Source organism: Astyanax mexicanus, chromosome 17, assembly GCF_023375975.1.
Source record: "Astyanax mexicanus isolate ESR-SI-001 chromosome 17, AstMex3_surface, whole genome shotgun sequence".
Taxonomy (NCBI): domain Eukaryota; kingdom Metazoa; phylum Chordata; class Actinopteri; order Characiformes; family Acestrorhamphidae; genus Astyanax; species Astyanax mexicanus.
The window spans coordinates 33,886,273-33,913,264 of NC_064424.1; the positions used below are offsets into that span (position 1 = coordinate 33,886,273).

Sequence of the window (26,992 nt, forward strand, 5' to 3'; positions counted from 1 at the left end):
GCTATTAAAATAAAGCAAACAGAAACATGGATGAATAAAAAATTAAAGTAAAAAAAAAAAAAACACAATAAACCTAAAGGGAATGCGCATAACAGTATAAAGAGTTATTTTCGTAATCCTTACAGTATGATAACACTAAACATTTTAAACAATTGAAAACTCATTAGAAGATGACAAAGATGTTTTAAGTAAAATGTTTAACACTCTTAGTGATCTAACTAACAGCTATTTTTGTTTTTGTTGTTGTTCACAGAGGGACTCAGCGAGTTAACAGTCTGTAAATATATTTTCTGTATTTTCATGTCTGAGATATTACAAGAAATACAAGATATATAAGTAATATTTTAGAACATTTAACTTTGTGCTATGTTACAGGAACATCATCACAATTCCATCGTCATTCTTTCACAATATTAAACGACGTCTCTAAGCAGTGAATGAGAATGAATGAGCAGTCAGTAGACTAAAAATAATAATAATATTGTAATAATTTGTAAGAGGTGAAGATCCATGAGCCAGGACTCATATTACTCATATTTATTACAATACACATTATTTAAAATAAATACATCACGGTTTAGCACTAATAAGGTGGAAATAGTAATTATTGTGGCATTAAAATATGTGATTGAATCGGTGGAATTTGGTGCTATTAGTCCTCCGGTGTGTAGGGGGCGCTGATCGCTGTAGGTGCACTGCAGTAGGCTCTACACAGCAGACCTCTGTAACTCGCAGCCGTGTTGTTTTTGTGACTGTTGGCTAAAAAATCCGCCAAATAAAGGACTTTCTTTACGTTAAGTTTAAACTTTAGCCTCCAGGATGCCTGAACGGGAATGTAAGTGTTTATAATATAGCGCTTTACGCGTTAATCTGGCGTATTTGATGTGTTTTATCGCTGTTAGCCTCAGTGTTAGTCTATCTTCATAAATACGTTGCGTTATTCCAGTATATTGGACTGAATTTGTGTTTTATTAAACAGTGACTGCTCCACTTTAAATGCTTTATAGTGGGACGGGAGGGTTCTGTAACTGTGTGGTCCCCAAATAACTGTGGAATCGTCTAGTGTAAAAAGTGTAAATTGCTGTAAACAAATATGAAACTGCCTTTGTGTTGGAGTCGTCCGTTCCACCTTAAATGATGCGGCAGTTACCTACTGCGACCCAATGTAATTTTTCTAAAATTTAAGATGGAACGGACTTATTTTTATTTTAATAGAGGGACCGCTGTTAATCTACGGTGTATAAAAAAAGAGAGAAAAACACAGAACTCAAGTTTAAACTGTTTAATAAGTTTAACACAAGAAATAAAGCCTAACTTGTGGTGATGTTTGTGGAAGCTACTGAAATGTAATGGTGTTGTATGGCTGATTTATACAGATTTAACTGTAATATGTAAAGTGTAATTTTTGACCGTTTTTATTTATTCACCCTCTTATTCTAATCTTCAGCCGAGCTGTACTCTAACCCTCTGGCCCCGGACGGCCATGAAGTGGAGGACCATCGCTCAGCTCTGCAGTGAGTTTGGATGATTTTTATTTTTAGTTTTACTTGATGTTTACTGCAGTTTTTATACATGGTATTGAACCTTGTGTTCTGTGCTATAGTTACCCCTTTGTTTCCTTAAATGCTGGTAAATCTGATAATCTATGTGTAATATTTAGATCCAAGCTGACCAATGAAGACTTCAGGAAGCTGCTGATGACCCCAAGGGCAGCCCCCTCCTCAGCTCCACCATCAAAGTCCCGTCATCATGAGTATGTACAACTTTGAACACAATTTGGCTTACTGAAATAACAATTAAAAAAAGGGTAAATAGTAGAAGCCATATGGTCCAATGTGTTACCTATAGTGTATTACAGTCTGAATGAGTCAGAATGAGCGTGTGGATCATCTAAACATTTTAAAGTGCCTCCAACGCTTACTGCAGTGAATTACAGTATATATGAATGACAACTTGAATTATATAAACATCATAGTAAGTGTCTGATTGTTGTAACCACATTTCTACTTTAATTTCCCAGAATGCCTCGTGAGTATAATGAGGATGAGGATCCTGCCGCTCGCAGAAGAAAGAAGAAAAGGTGGGCTTAAATTATATAGCGTTTGTGTTTAAATAAAGCTGTTGAAATGGTGCTACTGATCTAACTTGTTATTTTTCCTTTAGTTATTATGCTAAGCTGCGACAGCAGGAGCTGGAGCGAGAGCGGGAGCTGGCGGAGAAGTACCGAGATCGAGCTCGAGAGAGACGAGATGGAGTTAATAAAGATTACGAGGAGACTGAACTCATCAGCACCACTGCCAACTACCGAGCAGTGGGTCCCACCGCAGAGGCGTAAGAGACCAGTCACTCTCAGCACACAGTACAGCAGCATGTTTAAATAGTGTTTTTGTGATTGATTTATTCAGTTATTTTAAAGCGATAGTAAGTAAGAATTTCCTAGTTAGTGTCCTCTCTGGTGAGAATGTGTAATTGCACAGTGTGTGTTGAGAGTAATTTTAATGCAGAGTAATGTAAATTAATTGGTTTTAATAACTTATTTATATTACATTTGTTCATTTTCTCATTAATGAAATACTTAGAAAATATAGAGAGCATTTATATCCAATAAACCTACCAGACCACTTTCTTTTATAGGATGACTTTATTAGACATTGCAAGAATGGTCCTGCCAGAACACTGATAGCATTAATCAGAATATTCTTTCCCTGCCCTTCCCTGTCATACTGCTTTCAGTTTAAAATAAAAGTCTTATGGACTGCTGCTTTAAGGTTCTATATATTTTCTGATTTTACAGGGATAAATCGGCAGCTGAGAAGAGGCGTCAGTTGATCCAGGAGTCTAAGTTTTTGGGTGGTGACATGGAGCACACTCACTTGGTGAAAGGTTTGGATTTCGCGCTGCTGCAGAAGGTAAGCAAAAGCCTAAAAAAGCCTTTTTGAGCCAATAAGCCACAACACGTTGTGTGTCCAGAACTTTCCACAATGCTGTCATTTGGCAACAGGCAAACGAAACCACAAAACATATGCCAGCTCATAAACTTGTGAAGGCATGTTTGGCTTATGCAGTGCTTGTAAATATAATTGTAGTTTTGGAGAGTTTTTCTCTGCAAAATGTGCGGAGAATCATATATTTCTATATATCTTCCTTTTAATGAATCAGTCTGTCTCATTTACTGTTCCATTTTATTGTTTTATTCAACTTGATTTAGATCTACATGTGCATGTAGTGAGCCTACATTTCTAGGTTTGCTGAAAGTTAAAAGTAGAACTGCGAGTGGGAATGATAAAGCATGATGCTTAGAAACGTTCACCTCATGAATTTGTCTGCGAATCAAGTTTTTTTTTCTGCACTTAAAAATGAGAAAAACAAACAGAGCCTACCCCACTGTACAAGATGATGATGTACAAGTAACACCTCTGTGACTCAGTGCAGGCCCGGCCATGTTTAGTAAACTTAGAATTATAAAGTAAATCATTTGTTATGAAGAGATGGCTGGCTGAGTAATACACGGTCAAACTAACAGAAAACCACACATGGCCTAGTATGGGCAATAGTTGGTACCAGGTCACTAATATTGGTTACCTCATTGGACATTCAAGATTAATTTACTACTTAAAAGAATAAGAAATCCATCTTAAGTTGTCATTTTAAGGGCATTTTATTTTTGATTATGACAGTATTTTTTTCTGGAATTAAGCAGACTATTCTAAACAGTGCAGTAATAACTGTGTTTGATGTTTTTTTATTAATAAATAACCTCCTTTTGTTTAGGTGAGAGCTGAGATCACCAGTAAGGAACGAGAGGAAGAGGATATGATAGAGAAAGTGCAGAAGGAAGTGAAGTAAGTGTAAAATCCTGATCGTCTGCTTTAGTACAGATTTATTATTATTACTATTCTTATTTATTTTTATCAGCACTGATTTCTTGTGGTTTTGTGTTTTGTAGGAAAGATGAAGATCCTGAGCAGAAGATCGAGTTTAAGACCCGTCTTGGTGAGTGGGTTACTCAGTATATTATGTTGTGTTTATTATGTTAAAATATTTTCTATGAATAGAATGCATGTACATTATTATGTGGTTTATATTAAAATGGCTATGTGTGATAACTTGGTTCCTTTTTTATATTGCATTTTGTTGCTTTTTCTTCTTATTATTATTATTATTAGATTAATTTATGTGAAGAATTAATTTTTGGAATATTCTAATCAGGGATTATATTCAGAAAGTAGGTAGCTATGTGGCCAAAATAAGGCTTTCTAAAGCTTGACTAAATGTTCTGCTCTGTGATTGGTCCGTGCAGGGCGGAACATTTACCGGATCGTGTTTAAGGGGCGTCAGATGGAGAGGAATGAGTTGTTCTTGCCGGGTCGGATGGCGTATGTGGTGGATCTGGAGGACGAGTACGCAGATACAGATATACCCACCACTCTGATTCGCAGCAAAGCAGACTGCCCCACCATGGAGGTACATACACACACACACACACACAATAATATTAACTGTATCTGACTCAACAGCAATACAACAGTACAACAGCAGCAGTCAGAAAACTAAAGAATCCTGTCTCCCCCCCCCCCCAGGCCCAGACCACCCTGACCACAAACGACATTGTCATCAGTAAGCTGACCCAGATCCTGTCATACCTGCGGCAGGGAACCCGCAACAAGAAGCTGAAGAAGAAAGACAAGGGTAATAACAGTAACATCCTTTGTACCCTATATCAGCGCTTACCTAGAACCTCAGTGGGTCTCATGTATTAACTGATTGTTCTGTGTTTAGGAAAACTGGACGAGCGAAAAGCTCCGGAGGCTGACTTAAAGTGAGTACAGTATACAGTATGTGGAATAATGATTTTAATTATGCTTAAAATGGATGCATCAATTACTTTAGAACCCAGATTATTTATCCAATAATAGTAAAAAAAAAAAAAAAAAAAAAAAAAAACAGTGTTGAGCCTAATTATTAAAAAATGCTGAATATTTTATACTTAACAATAACATTTTAGATGAAATTAAAAAGTTTCAGAGAATCTGTGTTTAGTATCGCTATTCAGACAAAAAATTCATTTTATTGATAAATTTGGGCCAGAAATTGTAGAAGTATATAGAAGTACAATATTTGATTTAAAGTAAATACATACTGCATACCATTTGTACTATTGATAAATACAATAGATGTAAAAGTATGTGTGAATATAAGCTGATTGGTTGTTGGTGTACCTGAGCAGTATGATGATTTACATTGATCGTTGGTGTTTAATTGTCTTTAGTATATTTGAGGATATCGGAGACTACATCCCATCCACATCCAAAGCGACCCGGGAGAAGGAGAAAGAGAAGGAGCGGTACCGGGAGAAGGAGAGGGAGCGGGAGAGGGAGCGTGAGAGAGAGAGAGAACGAGAGAGGGAGGAGGAGAAGAGGCATCACACTCACAGCTACTTTGAGAAACCTCGACCTGAGGATGAGGTGAGAAAATAGGCAGTGAAAGGATGGATTTGTTTGACTGTATATTGCTGCAGTGTTATCATAATAAACAGCAATCAGCCATAACATTTAAACTAGGGGTGAGCAAATTAAATATCGTATTAATTTCAGGGACATGATACTGCAGCAAAATGCACATTAAAATATTATTTAGTATAAATATAGCAGCTTTAAACATTAAGCGGAAACAAAAACATCTGTACATTTCTATTTCTAATGTAATGTAATATAACAAAAACATTTAATATTAATAATTTAGTGCATGAATATATGCTGCAAACAAACTGTTAACTGTTAACCTGAAAGCTTAAAAGTAAATCACAAAAAAATACTAAATAGCCTTGAATACAGAATACTGCTGTTATCACAATATAGATAGTTTTTAACCAATTGAAACTTATAACAACTTTATCAATTATAATATGATTTGGCACACCCCACTGCCAACTGTGATGAATAATGTTAATGATCTGGTTCCAGTGGCTGCTGTATCAGTGTGGATATATTAGGCAGCGAGTAAACAGTCAGATCTTGAGGTTAAAGAATCTTTACCAAGAAACTATGAACTTCTATGAAGTTCTAGAAGACTGGGCCTGAATGTTTCCAGAACATCAAACAAGCAGGTCCTAGTATGCAGTGATCAGTATCGACCACGAGTGTCTAAGTGGGACACTTAACAGCATCATGGACATTCTAGACTCTCTGATGCTCACAGTAGCTTAGCCAACCTCACAATTTGCAGAATTTAAAGAATTTTCTGTAACATTAGTCTTGGTACAGATATAAGAGGACACCTTTAGAAGTCTTATGGAATCCACATCTCTATGGGTCAGAGGTGTTGTGGTGTTGTTAATGTTATGGCTGATTGTGTACCTGACGCAGTTCTGCTGAACAGCAGTTTGTCATAATAAATAAGTAAACAGTTAGTCTTTGAGGGATCGACTTTCTAATCAGCTAATTTTCGTTTTTTTTGTTTTCACAGGTTGTCGACATTGATAAAGGTAAGCTGACTTAAAGTTTTCCTTCTAATAGAAAACAGCTGGATCTGGAGTGCTGTGGACCATTTTTTCAGCAACATATGCTAATTTTATAACTTTATGGCCAAAGCTAATTCACTAAACTGTTCAGTATAAAATCAGTGTATCATAATTTTACCCCTCCATTTAGGCGAGGAGTGTCCTGATTCTTGTTGGAATAGAGGGTAGGGTGTGCTATTTTTTGTTGGGGAAAAAGGGGTAGAGTGTCCCCATTCTTGTTGGGATAGAGGGAGAAAAGGGTAGAGTTTACTGATACTTGTTGGGATAGAGGGGTAATGTGTACAAAAGACAATGACCATTACATTATTTTAGTTTAATGTAGTTTTAATGGATCTTTTTCTTCTTAATGAGCATAAAATAATTATTGTATTATTTCTTGGTAGGTAGCTAGCTAGCTAAATGTAAGTGCTGCGACAGCAGTTGCGGAGGCATTTCAAACTAGTAGCCAGCGAATGGCCACACCTTAACTGCCTCCCTCTTTTTCTGCATGTCTCCACAGGTCCGGGATCAGTGAAGGATCAGATTAAGCTGATTAATGAGAAGTTTGCAGGAGCAGCAGCTACACACTGGCAGGAGACATATCCTTTACTGCTCTGTTAGCAGGCAGGCTTTTCCAGTGCTGATGGACCTACAGATTTGTTTTAGTAGGGCTACATTCATACAAAAGGTAAAAATGGCCCAAATCTGATTTTCTCACCAAATCCAGTGTTTTTAGGCTGTTTAAAGCAATGATGGCTATAGATCACAACAGTTCATGCTCCTAAACTGCTACTCCTGCACTAAAGAGTAATGCTTCATGTGAAGTTTCGGTTTCATCTTCATATTCTCATCACAGGAGCTTTTAAGTTCCAGTAGCTGCCGCTGGGCTTACGGAGTATGCATTCCAGATCACTGTAAAAATTATGCTCACAACACATCTGAATATCACATATGATCAAAATGATTTGGGCCATTTTTACCCTGAGGTGCAAACCCCACCTAGAAGTGTAAGGAGCTGTGTGTGAAGTTCAGGGTGATCTGCTGTGTTTAGTAGATCCGTGTTCTGTTCAGTTCTGTTTATTTAAGTCATTGGTCTTTAACTGTGGGACACGGCCGGGACGAGGCGAGAGGAGAAGAAGCATGTGGGAGATTTCTTTGGCATGTCCAACAGTTACGCAGAGTGCTACCCAGCAACGTAAGTTACCCAGCATGCAACACAAACTAATCACAGAGCTAAAAAAAAAAAAAAAAAAAGGCAAAACATTTTTTTTTACTCAAGACCCAGATCTAGTTTTGAATATCTATTAAATTATAAAGTATATTATAATATATTAAATTAAATTTAAAAAGGTGTTCCTTATTATTTTTTATTGTAATAGAGGCCATGTTACATATAAATATTTAAGTTTAATAAGATAAAATGCTGTTAAATATATCAGCAACAATTGTATAACTTTTGTTAGAAATGTTTTATTTTGTGGACAGAAATAGTTATTTGTGGTTCTTTTGTGATGCTTAAATAAATTATTTTTAAACAAAAAAATACTTTAAAAATTAACCAATCACACTAGGGTTCTGTAAACATTCTGCCATGTGTCCACACATTCATAAACTGTCCTGAAAATAGGCCTTTTTATAACAAAAATTCAGATAATAATCAAATGTTTGACATTACAATCATAAAAACATCTACAATTTGACAGAGGTGATGGCAAGGTGTTTTTAAACATTATTTAAAAAGTTTATTTGTGTGTGATTTGTGTAGGATGGATGACTTGGCTGTAGACAGTGATGAGGAGGTGGATTACAGTAAGATGGACCAGGTGAGAACCTTGTATTTATGCACCCCATGCTTTTACTTTCAACATTTATCTACAATAAAGTACATAGTCCCTGTGTATATGTATATGTAAATTATGTGAGACTGGGGGCAGAGGTAGGTAGAGTGGGGTTAAAGGCAGAGAGAGGTAGAGCATTGGTGGATGTACAGTGGGGCCGGAAGTAGATAAATGTGGAGCAGGGCTGTACATTTGGAGAAGATGCTGTAATATGTATCTGTGGAAAATGTGTGTTGTGAATGTAATTTTGTAATCTTTTAGATTGTATATATGTTTTAATGTAAATCTAAATAATGTATTATGTGTTATTGCAGGGTAATAAGAAGGGGCCTTTGGGTCGCTGGGATTTCGACACACAGGAAGAGTACAGCGACTACATGAACAACAAAGAGGCCCTGCCCAAGTACGCAACCTACACACACACTTTACACACATTTTACACACACACTATGGCTATGACAGAAATTGATTTCTACTCTCTGTAGTGCAGTATATAGGGAGAATCTGTTTGTTCAGTGAAGGCAAGTAAAGTCGGACACGTCTTCATAATTAACATGTGCTAGACATAGCTAGTCCTGCTATTGGAATGAACTCTGATGCTGTAAATTATTTTATATTGTAATATATTTCATTGCTTGCAAATTCGTTTTTATTTCTTTTTTGTTTCTTTTTTTGATTGCAAAGGATCATATTTCATAAAAAAATGCATTAAACATAAGTAATGCACACATGAAGATACAATCATTTAAATGTTCTGTTTTGCAGTTACTGATTTTGTACTCTTTTAATATATTAGCAGTTCATTTTAAGGTGGCATTGGAATAAGATTATACAGTTTGTAATATTGTTAATGTGCTGAACATCGTCGGTTTTCTCTGCATTTTGGGGGGTTTGAAACAAGTTTGTGCTGGAAACCAATGTAACAATGTAGTAACCCTGTGCTCAGGCCTGTGCATCCTGTTGTAGTTTGTTCAGTTATTGACCGATGTGTGTGTGTGTGTGTGTGTGTGTGTGTCTGTCTCTGTGTGTAGAGCTGCATTCCAGTACGGGATAAAGATGTCCGAGGGGAGGAAGACTCGTCGATTCAAAGAAACCAATGAGAAGGCAGAGCTAGACAGACAGTGGAAGAAGATCAGTGCTGTAAGTATCTAATGTGCTTTGTGGTTGGACAATATATTGAATCTATTGATGTATGAAAATGGTTTAGTTTCTTGAGGGGTGACGGTAAACAGCGTAAAGTCTTAAGTAAATTATGTTGTAGAAACTTTGTATATAGACACACTTACACCATCTCAAATATCATCATCCAAAAAGACGCAGGATATGCGAGGCAGCGGTCATGCATACACAAACAGGGTTAACAGCAACATATCTCCACCCATAGTCTGTTAGTTTGTTCCATTTTATGAATAACTGAAATTTCTAATGTTGCACTGATACTAATGCTGTGTAGGTATCGGCACTGGTACTGGCACTAACGCACAGTGTCAGTATCGGTAATAGAGAGCACTGATACCCTAAATCAGACTGAAGCCAGTATTTGCTGTAAATGCTGTGCTTTCAAATGTATTATATCATTTTTGGGATACATAACACTGCTTTAACCAAAATAAAATTTATTAAAATGTAGCGCTATAAAGATCAGGATTTTTAGGCACCTTTTGTATAGTAAAGTCAGAGTTAATATTGGTATTTGTTGTCTGTATATCGGCACTAGAATAAAAGAGGTAATGGTGTATCCCTATACATTTCTTGTTTAAAATTAGAAATTGGCGTTAAATAAACATTAATCCCAAATTCTAACATTCAATTCCCTATCCTTTCTGAGGAAATATACAGGGAGAGTCAAAGGTTGCAGAAAATCCTTTTATCTGAGAAACGAAATATGGCCGCTTTAAAGATGTTGCCCATGTTCTGGACATAAAGCCTAAAAGACCTTTACCTATTACTTGCTGGGGTATTCATTCTTCCATTTCAGAAATAAAATTGTCATTTGACTCTTTCTATATTATATGAAGCGCTGAGAGAGAGAGAGATATGAGAGAGATTAGATAGAGATTATTTTCCTTACAGACAATAACACAAACATTACAAATAGAAAGAATCAAACACAAAATGAAAAATGTTGTGTGAACACCCTTTAATGATTAAGTGTATAGATACAGGTATAGTCTTATGTTACAGTATAGTAATATAGTATTAAGGAGTAGTTTGTTACAGGGTGCATAATAGTCTGTCTTTGTTTCGTTCACAGATTATTGAGAAGAGGAAGAAGATGGAGGCTGATGGGTAAGTTTATTTATTATTTTCTAAACTGTTTGTGTCCTTTGATATTAATGATATTTATATTTGTTAAGAAAAAAATCTGTGCATTTTTTTAAGAGCTTGCTTTGATTGCCTTGTAATCGACATGTATGGTAACACTTTACAATAAAGATACATTAATGAACAGTACTTATGACAGATTGTGTCAACTAATTAATTGTTGACAGTTAAGACATTATTAATCATTTACTTTTTTTTATCTCATGTCTCAATTCATTATCATTTACAAAAATCTTAAGCATTCAAATTTTAGTGTTTAATAATGTGTGAAATAGTGTCAATTAAGAATTATTTAGGATATTACTTAACCATCTAACAATGTTTATAACTGTCATAAGTGCTGTTATGTGGGACCTGTTATGGAAAAGTGTTGTCATCTGCATAAAATCCCTGTTTTAGATGGCAAATGAAAACAAAACAGCCAAATTAGGCTTTTAATATGTATAAAAATATATTAAAGATTTAAGAGAGTGTAATAATAAAACAATGGTTTGTTTCCGGAGGGCATAGCCATGCCATAGAGGGTTAAAAGAGCAGTTCAGTGTAAAGTCTCACATCAGATACCAAACATACCCTGTCTGATCGACTGAATTTGGGCTCAGAGATCAGTCTGGATACTCTGATTTAACATTAAACTGCTCCTTTAATATAAAAGTGGCCCATATCTTATTATTTTTGTCATATGTGAACAGATGTGTAATCTGTGTGGCAGTGTGAACAGCAAAAACAAGCTCAATCTGACATTTTCAATTCTGTTTAGGTACAGCTATAGTATGTGTTCTTAAAACCCAATACATATCTGATAATGGGTCTCAGTCTTAACATCCACGTCAGAATGTATATCTCTCTGTTCTCTAACTCCTCTCTCTCTGTTTGCTTTATCATTAACATTTGTAATATATCTCTTTTTCAGGGTGGATGTGAAGAGGCCCAAATATTAACCCTGTTGTGTTTCTTGTGTTTTGATGTTTGCTTTGCTTTTCAGTGACTGTGTGTCTGTAATGGAGCTGTTTTATATTGAGGATTATAATTGAGTACAGTAGTAAAGGTGTAGCCAGTAAATATTCTCTTAATTAAATTACAATTAAATTACTTGATAAAGTTACAATAGGAAGACATGTTCAGAGAGCATGTAAATACAGCATTATATATATAATCTGATTATTAATATTACATATACTGTTTACACTGTAATGTGCTGGAGATCCACGTACCTGCATAATAATACCTGTAGAAATGACAATAATTCAGTAATAAACTGCCTGCTTACATCACACTCACCTATACTCTCCCATGTGTTCTGATTTCTGCCATAATAATTCACAGAATTGCCTTCTGGGATCAATAAACACTCACACACTCATACAATCATAACATAGCAAAGGGCATAAACACCCATGAACACCAACACCATCCCTTCAGACACACACTCACACATTCAGTGTTTAATAGCAGATCCCCTAAGCTTAAATAAGGACAAAAGTGCTGCAGTGACCCTCCTGGACCACCGGAGGTCAGTCTTCTGAGCTTCAGAACACAGTGATAATTTCATCCTCCACTGCTTCTGGATGACTCTATATACACAAACACACACGTGTATATATATTAATTACAACATAAATGTGAATCATTAATTACTGTATCATTGTTGGACAGATTCAATTTAACTAAGCACCTGTGAGACGTAGGCAAAACTAAAAGGATGTAAATTACTATCATCTACTAACGTTATTTTCATATTTTGGAATGAGGTTTGGGTTCTACACAAATATATCAAAAGTATTTACATTCATTACTCATACATAAATTTAATGATTTTAAAACATATTTTTCTCAATTAAAAGTGAAAAAGTACAGGTTTCTAAACTACTTAACGTATAAAAGTATTGTAAGGATTAAAAAAAAATGCCATTAAGGTGAAAAAATGCTTAAGAGTCCTATAGTGCACTACCCCCCACCTAAAACACATTTCTCTAAAAGCTATAATGACTATAATTATATGTTAAAATGTCAATGTTGATAAATTTGTAATGCAATAGGCTCCCTGTTTCAGCAGCATACATGCCCATTGAAAATTATTGTATTTTAATACGTTACAATGGAAATATTAATATTAAAGAAGCTTAGTTGGGACATTTTACTCGAGTTTCTGCACGCATCATCTTTATACTAGGCTACATATGTTTGCTCTGTTCTTGCTGGATTGTGGGTGTGACGTGTGCAGGTGTGATGGATCAAATAAAACAATATGGTGTTGTAATGGTATTTGTTTATGGTATATATTTCTCATCCAATCACATTCAGATTCACCCTATCTGGATGGAGTGATTTATGTGGATATGCTTTTTTTGACAATGAGAAACTGTAATGAAAACAAGCTAAAATGAAATGGGAGTAACGAGGCTATTTTTTAAAATGAAAGGATTGAAAGTTCAGATAACTGTGTGAAAATGTAAGTAGTAGAAGTAAAAATCAGCTGATAAATAATTACTACAGTAAATTATAGATACCCAACATTTCTACTTAAGTAAACTAACGTATTTCTAGTTGAATGTGATGTTTGTCACGTCTTATTTTTTTTTTTAGATTTTTGCTATTTCTCTCCGTTTTTTTCTTAAGTTCAGAAACTTGCATTAATAAGATTAAGCAGTGTTTAGTGTAAGAGTAAGCAAACTTAATGATGTACAGTGAACAGTGAGTGCAGTTTGCCAACCCTGCGTATCACTCACCAGGAAGACGAGTGTGTGGTGGATGATGAGCTCCTTGGTGAGTCGCACCATGTCTGTGTTCATGGCGAGCTCCTGGAACAGTGTGGGCACGAACACTACCGCCAGGTTATGGGCGGTCATCCGGTTCACCTGACTGTGCAGCTGCACTCTACACACACACACACACACACACACATTAACTAAATTATACACAAATATACGCTATATGGGCATAATGTATTGGGACAGCTGCTCATTCACTGTCTTCCTTCAAATCAATGGTATTAAAACGATTTTATCCTACTTTTGTAGGGATTCTTTTCATTCAGCCACAAAAGCAAAGTTAGTGAGGTCAGAATGTTGAGTGATTACGACTCCACCTCATCCCCAACTCAGCAACTCATCCTACAGTATCTAAAAATGTTTGAAGGAGCTCCATACTTCCAGGAAACAGCTCAATACTGGCAATACAGAATGATCCCTAAAGATTCATGTTTTTTATCTGCTCCAGAGAGTTCTATTCTGTTGGTAGTACTACACAAACTGTGTGTCAGCAACAGATATATCTTATTTAAAATAATAATGTGATCATTAATAAAAGTATCATCAAATGCAAATAGCTCCAAAAATCATGATTTGGGCTTTGCATGACAACACACTGAATTTGAAATAAAACAGATGACAAGTCTATTACAAGTGTAGACTTTGATGTTTAATTCAAGAGGTTGAACAAATATATCCTATTAAGTGTTTAGAGATTTCAGCCATTTTTCAACAAAGCTTCCTCATTCCAGGGGCTCAAAAGAAATTGAAGAAATAAAGATTACCATAAATAAAATGTTCATATTTGGTACTTTGTTGAGAATACTTTGCATGTGATATCTGCCTGCTCACAACAAACTAAAACAACTACTTCCTGGAAAGTGTTTTTCACTTGGGTAGATGTTTTGAAGGGTTTTTTTCTTCACCATTGAAAGGGTTATGTGATCATTCCCCACTGTTCTTTTGAGCTCCATGGAATGAGGAGGCTTTGAAGAAAAATGGCTGTAATTTCTACACGCTTCATATTATATTTTTGATCAACCCTATTAATTAAACCTGAAAATGCTTCATATCAGTCAGTTCCATCTCATTTGTTTTATTTTAAATCCAGTGTGATGGTGTGCAGAGCACAATCATGAAGCTTATGTCACTGTCCTAATATTTCTTAACCTAGCTGTATTTGGACATGTAGTGTATGTAGTGTATGAGTTATTAATTCTGGACCTAAATCATTTGTGCAAACATAGTACCTACACTCACCAGTCCCTTTATAAGGTACACCTTGCTAGTACTGGGTTGGACGATTTTGCCTTCAAAACTGCCTTAATCCTTTGTGGCAAAGATTCAACAAGGTACTGAAACCATTCCTCAGAGATTCTGGTCCATACTAACAGGATAGAATCAAGCAGATGCTTCAGATTTATCAGCTACACATCCATGATGTGAGTCTCCCGCTCCACCACATTCCAAAGCTGCTCTGAGTTACTCTTGTCGTTCTTACAGCTGGAACCAGTCTGGCCATTCTCTTCTGACCTCTGGCATCAACAAGGCAATGCTCTCACAGAACTGCCACTTACTGAATATTTTCTCTTTTTCAGATCATTCTCTTTAAACCCTAGAGATGGTTGTGCGTGAAAATCCCAGTAGATCAGCAGTTTCTGAAATACTCAGACCAGCCTGTCTGGCATCAACAACCACGTTCTTGAGTCACTTGAATCACGTTTCTTCTCCATTCTGATGCTTGGTTTGAAGTGCAGCAGATCGTCTTGGCCATGTCTACATGCCTAAATGCATTGAGTTGCTGCCATGTGATTGGCTGATTTGACATTTGCATTAATGAGCAGTTGGACAGGTGTACTTAATAAAGTGGCCAGTGAGTGTATAATTGGTATATATTATAATATAATAATAGGTCAGTTTTATATCTTACATGTAGAGGTGTCCACAGAGGGCTGCCAGCGTGGCTCTGTTGTCAGGGTCCAGTTTGCTGACCAGGCGGCGGTACTGCTGCAGTCTATCTGTCTCCAGAGCAGCAGCTGAGAACACCAGAACAACCACCCTCAGTACAAACACCAAGGCCAAAACACAGAGAAACGTTTAAACAGGGCCTATGCCTCAGGACTACAGTGTTCATTTAAAACACTCAGCATGCATTCCTCATGTACCTGCTGCCTTGGCCCAGTCGGGTCTCTGTGGTGTGGGGATGAGCTCGTCCATCTGTCTGAGGAGCTGTTTAAAAGTCCCAGCCACGTCCACAATGTCCAGTTCCCCTGTTCCCAGCACAGTCTCAGCTGGAGCCGAGTGCAGGTCCTTCACCAGCTGATTGATCTTAGTGCCTGTTCCACAGCGCCGGTACAGACCTTCCACCTTCAGCCCTGTTACACACACACAAACACTCGTTTTATCACATAAAGACAATGGTGCTGCTACTATACCATCTTCAAATATCAGTTTCAAGATGATGTTAATGGTGCACTGACTGTAATGGGGGAAGAATAATGTCTCTGTCATTCCTACTCTGGGCTGAAACGCTGCTACTGCATTATGAAACTTTGGTGGAGCTGCACGATTTCTCTCTCCAGAACTGTGTATCGCTGTGTAGCCCAAGTCTAGTGTTAGTGTTTAAAATATTACTGTAATATTACTCTACCGCCTGGATCACTCAGCTCCTCAACTTATGCACCTGTACAGCTGTCTATGAGGGTCGTCCAAAGACCGATCTGTATTTACTGCAGTGGAGTAAAAGTAAAATTACACTCCCACCTGTAGGGGGAGCCCAGGAGCAAAAAACACCTAGGAAGTAATAAAACATTGCTATGCCAAAAGTTTGGGTGCTATGCCAAAAGTTTGCTATGCAAGTTTTCAGCCAGTGTCGCAGCTGCAAATACATTGTTCCCAGTCATTTTTTACTGATATTATTCCATAAGTGTGTAGTTCCTCCCTCTCTTTGCTTTTCGCATTGCATTGTAAGATAAGAGTGTTCTTCTCTCTCAAAATTCCAGTTCTGAGTACTGTATATATCATGATTATTTAAGTATTCTAAACTTTTACACTTGTATCTATATTATAAAACAAGGCAAGACAACCATTTATGCCATACTCTTGCTGGGCACAGATGAAATGTGGCCTTCACCTTTAAAAATCCGTGCAGTGAGCACAAATACACACTAGTGAGTACACTCAAAAGACACACACAGTGAGAACATTTTGTAAGAACACATAAACCGAGCAGTGGGCGACCAACTCTGCAGAGAAACAGTGGGAGCACAAAGGCTACACTGGGACACAACCAATTATCTGTTAATAATGCTTTAAGACTGATATATAAGCATTTGTTCTGATTGGCTGCTATGTATTGTGGGTGGGGCTTAAAATCAGCAGAAAAGAAGCGTGCAGCTCCACCAAACTTACACGGTGCAGAAGCAGCTTTCCAACAAAGAGTGAAAAATGATGGAGATGCCATTTTTCCCTTATTACAGCAGTGTACCATTAATATCATCCTGAAGCTGCTGTTTTAACATAGAACCAAATTAAAGGTCTGTAGAAGCGAGAGCGTGTAGACTGACCGTAGAGGGTGATGTGGGAGATGCAGCGCTCCAATTCAGGAGGAACACTGCCACTGAGCCCCACTGGCAGCATGTACAAGGACCGCTGGATGCCCCTCCTCTTGGATGAGATGGCTTTGGGCAGCAGGTTAAACCAGCTGCTGCAGCTCTGATCTCGCTCAAACTGCAGATACATCGTCCTTCAGGGGGCGGTACAGTCGCAGTTATACTCAACACCCACTTTAACTCAACAGTCAACATTTAAGTTAAAATCGAATGAGTACACACTGAATCTTTGGGGCTAATATAGTTAACAGTTAATAAACATTTATGCAGCACTGGAGTTACAAGTTTAATCTAGTTAAGATAAAATGGAAAGGTTATACCTCACCAATTAACAGACTAAATGAAGGAATTGGATATTTTTTACATTCTAACTTGCTTTAACTAATTAACTCAGATTATTCTGGAGATAAATTATTTTTGACTATAATAAATACTCACTGTTCTGCGGCGGTGAGTTCAATAGTGTTCTCCTGGGAATGCAGACCTGCACAAACAATACAGGAATAGATATATTAGTGTTCTGAATAATACAGGGGCGTAGCAGCAAATTCTGGGCCCTGTACACTCTCAATGTCATTGGGCCCCTATCCATGCCAGTACACAAGGGACATGAGCGAAAAAAAAAAATCAGGATTTTTCATGGGCTCCTCTCCCTGCTCGGGCCCTGTATAGTCAGGTCCACTTTTCCCCTCACTACCACGCCCATGTATATATACACACAGTATATATACAGCTCTGGAAAAAATAACCACTTAATAAGACCACTTAAAATTATGAGTTTCCTTGATTTTACCAAATTGAAAACCTCTGGTATATAATCAAGAGGAAGATGTTTTTTTATTTTTTATTGAATTGAATTTTTGCACCAGGACTGGCAGAAAGTTATCCAAAAGCAGTGTGTAAGACTGGTGGAGGAGAACATGTCATTAAAAACCTGGGATATTCCACCAAATATTGATTTCTGAACTCTTAAAACTTTATGAATACGAACTTGTTTTCTTTGTGTTATTTGAGGTCTGAAAGCTCTGCATCTTTTTTGTTATTTCAGCCATTTCTCATTTTCTGCAAATAAATGCTGTAAATGACAACACTTTTATTTGGAATTAGAATAATATAGAATAAAACAACACTGTTAATTTTACTTAAACATATACATATACAGCAAAATCAGAGAAACTGATTTAGAAGTGGTCTCTTAATTTTTTCCAGAGCTGTATATATATATTAGTGCAAAGCAATTCCCTAATGCTTAACGTAGTCTTCTGTTTCAATGAATATATAACTCATTTAGAAGTTTAGCTCCACCCATTCAGCCTACAGCAGTTTAATGACATGATTCAGTGTCGAGTCGACATTCCCATATGTTGATGTTTATGCTATAGAAGATAACAGGGACTCACTGTAGTGGGTGTTCTTTTTAAGGGGGATGACGCTGCAGGGTGTGTTGGGCAGGGTGGGGTAAATCAGCATCTCCCCTGGTCGGAGTGTAGCCCACACTTCAGCATGCTGGAGCCCTCCGCCCTCTCTCAGAAACAGCCTGGAAACGGCCAGAACCCCATCCAGCTCCTCATCCAGCAGCGGCCCCGGCATCACCACCTACACACACACACACAAACACACACGCAAAAACGTATTGTTGGTGTGTAAGCTACCATTAGTTGTTAGACACGTCATTAGTATTGTAGCTCCAGTGTTACTTGGCAGAGATTAAACTTATATTAGCTGTTAATTCGTTAGCTGTCAATAAGATTCCATTTTTAGCTACAATTGCCTTACAGGCCATGTTTACACCTGGTTAACATGTATTAACATGAATCCTGGGTAATCTGATCACAAATTTATCCAAACGCATAGCTGTTTACACCTGCCATTTTAAATTGCATCTAGTGCATGTTATCGTGTATTTTACATCACTTCCACTGGAGGCGGGGCTGGTTACGGTAAGATACTTCTAGTTCTCATTAGACTGACACCTTGCGTAGACAGTGAATATTGAGGTATTGCATTTATTATGTTCTAGCAAAAGCAGTAATGCAATATATGTGGGGGGCGGGGCTTAGCTCTCTGGGACGCATTGAGGAGCTTTAGCTGTGATGGTCATATGCATCTCTGATCACCTCTAAATTTGGTTTGAGTGATTGTGTGGTTGTGTGAGGATGAGTGGTCAGGTAAAAAGAGCTGAGGAATCAGGTAAGTCTCCCTTTTTAAGTGTTTATTGTTACGACACCAAAGACAGAAGCACCCAAAACAAAAATGCAATTAAATGAAAACAAAATATACAATATATATATATATATATATATATACTATTCACATAGTGGGATAGCTGCTACCACGTTAAAGATATCAGAGTAACTTTTCTAAAGTGCTCAAGATCCGTCTTACTTCCATCAGCATACCCGCCACCTTAAACCAGTGTGTTCCCTCTTTTAGTGTGCTCATCTGCACTTAAATACTTTTAAAGCCCTCCCTAGGCAAAACCAACAGGTAATTAGTTTGTAGGCAGGTGGACAAGACAACTGTACTAACTGTTATTTACACTATATGCATATTTATATAATACCACAGGCATGCATGCAACACTTGAACGTTCTTTGTTTCTTTCTTTTTTTTTCCTCACACAGGTCCTGCCCCAGGGCGATCCTTTGACTCAACCTAGACCTTAAGAACCTGAGTGGCTTGTGTGCTCACATTCTTACAGGCACCAGGGAAATATTCTCTCAGTCTTAACAGTGTTTGTGTACTTTAAGGTGTTTTGTGTAGGTGATGATGTGCTCAGGGCCAGATTGCAATGCATTCTTAAGACTCTATCCTGTTCACACCTGTACTTTGTGCTCGACACGTATGATCAGATCAAACAGGATGCATGTTAATATCAGGAGTGATTCCAGTGCTTCCCGGTGAGGTGTAAATCATTACTTGTTAGCTACATTACCCTGATAATGTGCAGCATGTGGGACAGCAGGGAGTCCTGAGCATCTGCAGTGCAGCACAGACTGTCCATCAGTGTCAGTGCCTCAAACTCATGAGTCTGCCTGTAACACACACACACACACACACACACACACACACACACACACACATTTAGGCATATTTCTGTTCCCTGGAAATTACATGTATAAATGTGCACACAAAATAACTATAAAAAAACTACTTAGAACACTGAAAAAATGCCATTTTCCTCCTCATTCCCTAACTATAAACTGTACCATGAAATATAATGATTAAAGTCCTTCAGATATGTAATTTATTTGCATTGTTGTGTGAGTCCAGATCCCATCTATGCTTTAAAAAATATTTTTTCACAATAAATCCATAATGTTTAAGTTAAAATACACATTTTAGTTGTGTCCCTGGGTTTCACAACATCCTGTTACCATAACACATTACCTCATCCAAAACATTTGGAACATTCTACAAGTCACATCCACAACAGGAAGTGACATCAGTTAGTTCACCTTAAGATCATGGGAAGACCAAAATGAAGTTCCCTCATTTGTTTTTCTGTAGATTTGATCTTATTGTAACTTTGACTGAGGAGCTCAATCTCAAACCTTAGTCCTGTTACCTAAATAAATTCTTAGATGTTATTTGTTTACTATTTAAATACAAATTTTGGAAAAATCACTAGAATGTGCTCATGCTACTAGCATAGCCGCCACTTAGCTATTTTTCATGTATTTGCTAATTCTATGCTAAAAACTCATTCCTGTTACTTTCTTTCCTGTTACTCAAAACATATAAAGTAACATGTAACATGAGTGAGTTCCAGTAACAGGAATGAGTGTCAGTAGCTGAAGTGATTTTTTTTGTCATAAACATTAATTGTGTGAACATGCAGTCAGCCATTTTTTTAAAATAAAGAATTTCTTGAGAGAAAATCAAAGGAAATAGTGGACTTGCTTTTAAATTTGTTTTTTTAAATGTGAAAATTTGTAATCTTCAGATTAGAAAAATAAAAAAATAAAAAATAAATAAAAGTAAAGCTACCTGAGTTTGACCAGTACAGTTTAAATAGTTAAATGAATGTGTTATTTATATTCAAAGTTAAAAAAATAAAAATAAGTTTATTTTAGAAGAGTTACAAGAAGCAAATGGCACCCATTCAGTGGAATTGCCACTTTCTTTTTTTACCACTTTAATATTTATACAATTTTATACACATGCAGTTGCAGACATGGCAGGCTCTGGCATTTAGAGGGCACCATTAGGCTTGGCGCACCATAAAATACACATTACAAATAGTTCTATACATTGTAATAAGAGTTTTTGGTGTAACACTGATGACATATGCACTATTTGTCCAAATGTTTATGGACACCAATATAATGGACTTCTACACTCAGCTGCTTTAAGTTGCTCACATGTATGCAAATGCACATACATAGCTTGTCTAATTTCTGCAGAACAGAAGTACTGTCAGTAGATTAGGAATAACCAGAGAGCGGATAACCAAACGTAAACCCACTGGCACCACACCTATACCAGGTATGGACTAAAGGGGTATAAAGAGCCCAAGCATTGAGCTGTAAATCAGTGGAACTGTGTTCTCTGGAATAATGGAACTTCTGTCCAATATTTTTGGAAGCGAGGAGTTTGGGAGATGATAAACTTTTGATGATACAAAAGCAGTAGCAAAAGGAGTAGCAGTCCCAATACTTATGAATACATAGTGTACCATGCAGAAGCGCTCACCCTGAGGACAGGTTGAAAATAGAGATGACCTCTCGGAGGTCCAGCACATCACAGGCTGCCGACTCATTCTCCAGAGAGAACAGAAACCGCTCGTCCTCCAGCTTCCCATGCAGCTCCTCCAGTCCTAAAAACACACACACAGAGCACACAGAACAGTAAATATAAGCTCACACATCATCTGAACAAAAAAGGAACAAAGAACTGCATAGGAAAAGATACACAGCCACTCCCCGGCTCTCACTTCCCTCTGATCCTTCCTCTAAATCTGGGTTCCCAAGGTTTTACAGCTCATGCCTCACATAACCCACATAACTTTCCGCAGCCCACACAAAAATGAAATCTATTTAAAAAACTATTTAAAATCTATAGAAAAACACTGACAGCTCAGTGATATGTGTATCACACACAGCACGTGTTTCCACGTGGAATGTATCCACTTTCTTGGCCTGCCCAGTTTCCAGATATAAGCATTTGTGGGACCGGCTGGTACATAACATTTCACGAGTAACATAAACATTTCGTTGGCCATTTAAACTTGCACTAATATAAATATAACTAGCTGATGAGTTTAATCAATGTGAGGCAATCAACTTCTTGGTTACGAAAGTGGATAATTGTGTGAGATAGGAAAGCTAGAAAAGATACTGTAGATTGAAGTAGAATACTATAAAGTGTATCACTGAGATTTTAGGTGAAGGTGTGGGTGTAGATGTGTGTGTAATCTTACCGATCTGTTTTGGATCCTGCTTCTGCTGGTTACAGGTTGGTGCCTCTGTAAAACACCACAAGCCTTCAGGAAAACACACTTCCACACACTCAAATTAAAACAGGTGGGTATAGATGGGTATAAATGAGTATACAATGTCTATTTATATGTATTGGTATGGACTGGTACAGAGGAGAACAGAAGGGTATCAGTATGGATTGGTTTAGATGGTTCTGATTGTAATAGGTGGGTATGGGTGGGTATGGGTAAGAGTATTGAGAGATATAAATGGGTGTAGATGAGTATGGAGGGGTACAGATGGGTAAGTAAAGATATGGGCAAGCATGGATATGGATAGATATGGGTATGTATATGGATGGGTGTGGGTATGGAGGGGTATTGATTTGGATGGTTATGAGTATGGGTATGAATAAGTATAGATATGGATGGGTATGTGTATGTAAGGGTATAGGTATGTATATGTATAGTTATGATTGAGTGTGGATATGGATGGTAATGAGTATGGGTATGGACGGGTATGTATAAATATAGGTATGGGTATGTATAGGTATAGGCATAGATATGTATGGGTGTGGATATGGATGGGTGTGGGTATGGCTGGTTATGGGTATGTATAGGTATAGATATAGATATGAATGAGTGTGGATATGGATGGTTATGGGTATGGCTATGGCTGGTTATGGGTATGTATATGTAAAGATATTAATGGGTGTGGTTATGGATGGTTATGGGTATGGCTGATTATGGGTATGTATAGGAACAGATATGAATGGGTGTGGATATGGATGGCTATGTGTATGAATGGGTATAGGTATGTATAGTTATAGATATGGATGGGTATGGGTATGGATGGTTATGGGTATGGGTATGGCTGGTTATTGGTATGTATAGGTATAGATATTAATGGGTGTGGTTATGGATGGTTATGGGTATGGCTGATTATGGGTATGTATAGGAACAGATATGAATGGGTGTAGATATGGATGGCTATGCGTATGAATGGGTATAGGTATGTATAGTTATGGATATGGATGGGTATGGGTATGGGTATGGCTGATTATTGGTATGTATAGATATAGATATGGATGGGTATGGGAATGTAAGGTTATAGGTATGTATAGTTATGGATATGGAAGGGTATGGGTATGGCTGATTATTGGTATGTTTAGGTATAGATATGGATGGGTATGGGTGTGGGTATGTAAGGGTATAGGTATGTATAAGTATAGATATGGGTGTGGGTATGTATGGGTTTGGGTGTGGGTATGGCTGGTGATGGGTTTGTATAGGTATAGGTATGTATAGGTATAGATATGAATGGCTATGGATATGGATAGGGTTGTGTTTTCTGACCGATGAACTCGTTGTGTCTCAGTAGTTCAGTCTGCAGGGCTTGTCCAGCATTTTCTGCTATGCTGATGGCGGAGGGACTCTGAGGATCAGTTAGGACCTTCGCCCCTGAGCACAGCAAGCACAGGGTCTCCTCCACATCCACCCCACACACCACCTCACACAGACGCTACACCCACAGACAACACAGCAAAGAAAAGATTTCAGCCATTTAAGCTAAATTGGTTTAACTCTGTTATTAATCAGATCATTTGTATTGAATTATTTAATGTTAATTAAGTGAGTGCAGTCTGACCTGGTTGAGCAGAGTCTGGTTGGAGATCAGTGGATGGGTTTTGCGGTAAAGGCCGCTGCAGTATTTAGCTTTTATAAAGGCATCCCGCTCTTCCTGACCAGCGTCCGGTAGGATCTGCTCCGCTGCCGGGACGTTATGACCCCACACGTTATTGGAAGCTTTATTACCATAAATTATAAACAGCTGTGGAGAAAATAAATAAATCACACTTTATTATTATGAGCAGCAGCTATAAATCAATAAAAACATTTATCCTTACTCATCCTTAGGCAACTAATAAACTATGCTGTATATTATCTACTATGAAATATTTTGTATACACAATTACTCCACTCTAAATTATTCAGTCCACCATGAACTATTCTGTATCTACTTTAAAACCTTAAATTGTTCAGTATTACTAGGAATTATACTGTATTCATTTAAGAAAAATCTGAATTCCACAACTTCCATAAATGATTCAGTATCCATTGTAAGTTATTTAAGTCCACAAATAAGTATTTAGTATCTATTATGAATTGTTTAGTATCCAGTGTAAATTATTCTGTATCCATTATAAATTATAAATCATTCAGTATTGACTGAGTTATTCAGTATCCACTCAGAATGAATCAGTATCCAATATGAATGAATCAAGATCCACTGTTAATTATTCAGTATCCAATTAGTTATTAACTGTCCAGTATGAACTACTCAGAATTATTTAGTATACAATAAAAATGATTTAGTATCCGCTATGAATGATTCAGTATCCACTAAAACGATTTAGTATCCACTAAGAATGTGTTATTATTCACTTCGTGTTTTTCAATATCTACTATAAAGTCTAATTAGGATATACCATTAACTATACAGTATCCACTTTAAATCATTCTGTAATAGTATTCTGTGTATAACAGTATACATGTACTTTCTGAAAAAATATTAGCATATACTGAATGTATACATTTCTAAAGTTCAATTTGAAAATTAATTTCAGCTTTTTTTTCTAGTGCAGTCAGTTTTTTTTTTATTCAGTCGAATTGTGCTGTGTTATGTTTTTAATACAGATGTTTTGTCAGTCCAGGGTGAATTTAACTCACTTTAATCAGCGGCTCGGTCCAGATTTTACTGTCCAGTTTGAGGCTGCGCACTTTGGACCGGCTGGTGCCTATAGAGCGATGCACTCCTGAAAAAGAAGATCATTAGAGAACTCAGTGACTAAAGCTCTAGACAGGCCTGGAGCTACCAGTACATATTATAACAACACATTTCACTACAAACTCACACATCTCAGACTTTATGCTGCCACTGAGATCATACGGAATCACACTTGATCCAGTTTATTAGGGATTACTGAACACTTCCATACAGCTTGATAGATTTAGATATGCTGTTATCTCCAGTGCTATACGCTATTGTATAAAAAAACTAGTATTTTATTATCTACATTGGACCAGTATAGATCTCATGCTATAGACTGACCTGCGCAGGCCTCACAGATCACCACTAGCAAGTTAATGGATGCCCACTCTGGGTTGGAGCTGCCACAGTCGGCACACACTTTGTTCCATGGACTGGCCCACAGGCGCAGCGCCACCTCACTGCAGGACAGGGCACTGCGGATCACCTCGTTCAGCTGGTTCAGCCACGTGGTCTGATCCTTGGAGGAGTCTGCCGAGAAACTGAACACACACACACACATCATCATTGATTTTTTTGGGGGGGAAATGATTTACTATAAACTATTTTGTAATCACTATGAATAATTCAGTATTCATGGTTCAAATAACAACGAAAGGATACTATTTTTAATAAAGGGATAATTTAAAAGAGGCTCTAGTACCCTGTTGGATATCTCTCTCCTGGATACAAGATGAGACATGGTTGGGCGTAGAGGCACAGGTTTCATATGCCATCCCTCAGCACATTTTCCCACAGATTTTGCAGCTGGACCAGTACATCATTCTCTACACTCATAGGTTGCTAACGCTGGCATATACCTTGTCCCATAAATTCTTGATAAATTTTGTAAACAGGCAGGAAAGGAAGTGCTGTAATCTGAGAGACATTCATGGAAAACCCTCGCTGTGTGTGGTTAAGCTTTATCCTGCTGAAAAATGCCAGTTGGAATCCCTGCCATGAGAGGCAACACACGTGGCCGCAGGGTGTCCTGCACATTTTGCTGAGCTGTTAGTGTCCCCCGTATCACTACTATGGGTAACTGACTGTCATATGCAGTGACTCCCCAGATCATTACACCAGCAGTTGGGGCAAAGGTGCACAAGGTAATTGCAGAAGCAGAATGACTCTTTCACTATTTTATACACACAGGTAATCCTGTGCAGTTTAATTAGCCAGTAGAATACTTACTTAAATACACAGATAGCTGTTTACTGTTTAAATATACCATATGTTTTAGTTATTGACTTACAAATAAAAATTATATTTTAACATTGTTATAACCTGCGCAAGAATGGAAGAATTTGCCATCCTTTCACCTGCATCATTAAATAGAAATGGTGCTTGCGAATATATCTATGCCGATGCGTGTGGTCTTAAAATAAGGTGTGTTCAGGCACATTTCTGGTGTATTACTATCTTGGCAACAGTAAACAAAGATGCACCACATCTACAGTCAGGCATTTATTGCTATTTTGGCAGTGACAAACAGCAATGCACAAACCCTTAGTACATGCCAGTTGGCAGATATGCAAATTTTACATCAACAATAAACAGTATACAAAATATATATATATATTTTTTTGTGTGTAAACAAGCAGGTTAGTTTCCTCTGTCGAGAAGCGCTGAACACATCCAGGTAGCTTTGCCATTGAAATAGCAATCCACCAAAGTCAGAGCGCACCTGGCTCTACGCCCAAAACACATCCATGACTAATACGGAGAATTAATACATGCCTTT

The 26,992-nt window shown here is 37.4% G+C and overlaps 2 protein-coding genes across 4 annotated transcripts in view; one reads left to right on the forward strand and one right to left on the reverse strand.

Annotated features, from left to right (window-relative positions):
• Positions 1–684: 684 nt before the first annotated feature.
• On the forward strand, positions 685–11,942 carry ik (IK cytokine). The gene is made up of 20 exons (XM_049466183.1): positions 685–835; positions 1,448–1,514; positions 1,661–1,753; positions 2,021–2,080; positions 2,164–2,331; positions 2,795–2,909; positions 3,772–3,842; positions 3,947–3,993; positions 4,301–4,464; positions 4,581–4,689; positions 4,780–4,819; positions 5,270–5,465; positions 6,466–6,484; positions 7,020–7,096; positions 7,609–7,694; positions 8,265–8,322; positions 8,652–8,740; positions 9,369–9,477; positions 10,592–10,626; positions 11,576–11,942. The coding sequence occupies exons 1-20, from the start codon at positions 820–822 to the stop codon at positions 11,601–11,603; spliced, it is 1,647 nt and encodes a 548-aa protein (XP_049322140.1). The 5' UTR covers positions 685–819; the 3' UTR covers positions 11,604–11,942.
• LOC103047121 (arf-GAP with Rho-GAP domain, ANK repeat and PH domain-containing protein 1) overlaps positions 10,461–26,992 on the reverse strand; it is a 30,846-nt gene continuing 14,314 nt past the window's right edge. For all 3 annotated transcript variants that reach the window (XM_015602155.3, XM_007236267.4, XM_007236266.4), the window contains exons 11-24: positions 25,555–25,754; positions 25,173–25,258; positions 24,091–24,273; positions 23,799–23,964; positions 22,446–22,490; positions 21,719–21,842; positions 19,959–20,058; positions 18,424–18,619; positions 17,462–17,507; positions 16,979–17,157; positions 15,578–15,787; positions 15,343–15,448; positions 13,392–13,539; positions 10,461–12,236 (exon numbers count right to left, since the gene is read on the reverse strand). In XM_015602155.3, the coding sequence (XP_015457641.3) occupies positions 12,192–12,236; positions 13,392–13,539; positions 15,343–15,448; positions 15,578–15,787; positions 16,979–17,157; positions 17,462–17,507; positions 18,424–18,619; positions 19,959–20,058; positions 21,719–21,842; positions 22,446–22,490; positions 23,799–23,964; positions 24,091–24,273; positions 25,173–25,258; positions 25,555–25,754 (1,834 nt within the window). In that variant the 3' untranslated portion in view covers positions 10,461–12,191. The remainder of the gene's footprint in view (positions 12,237–13,391; positions 13,540–15,342; positions 15,449–15,577; positions 15,788–16,978; positions 17,158–17,461; positions 17,508–18,423; positions 18,620–19,958; positions 20,059–21,718; positions 21,843–22,445; positions 22,491–23,798; positions 23,965–24,090; positions 24,274–25,172; positions 25,259–25,554; positions 25,755–26,992) is intronic.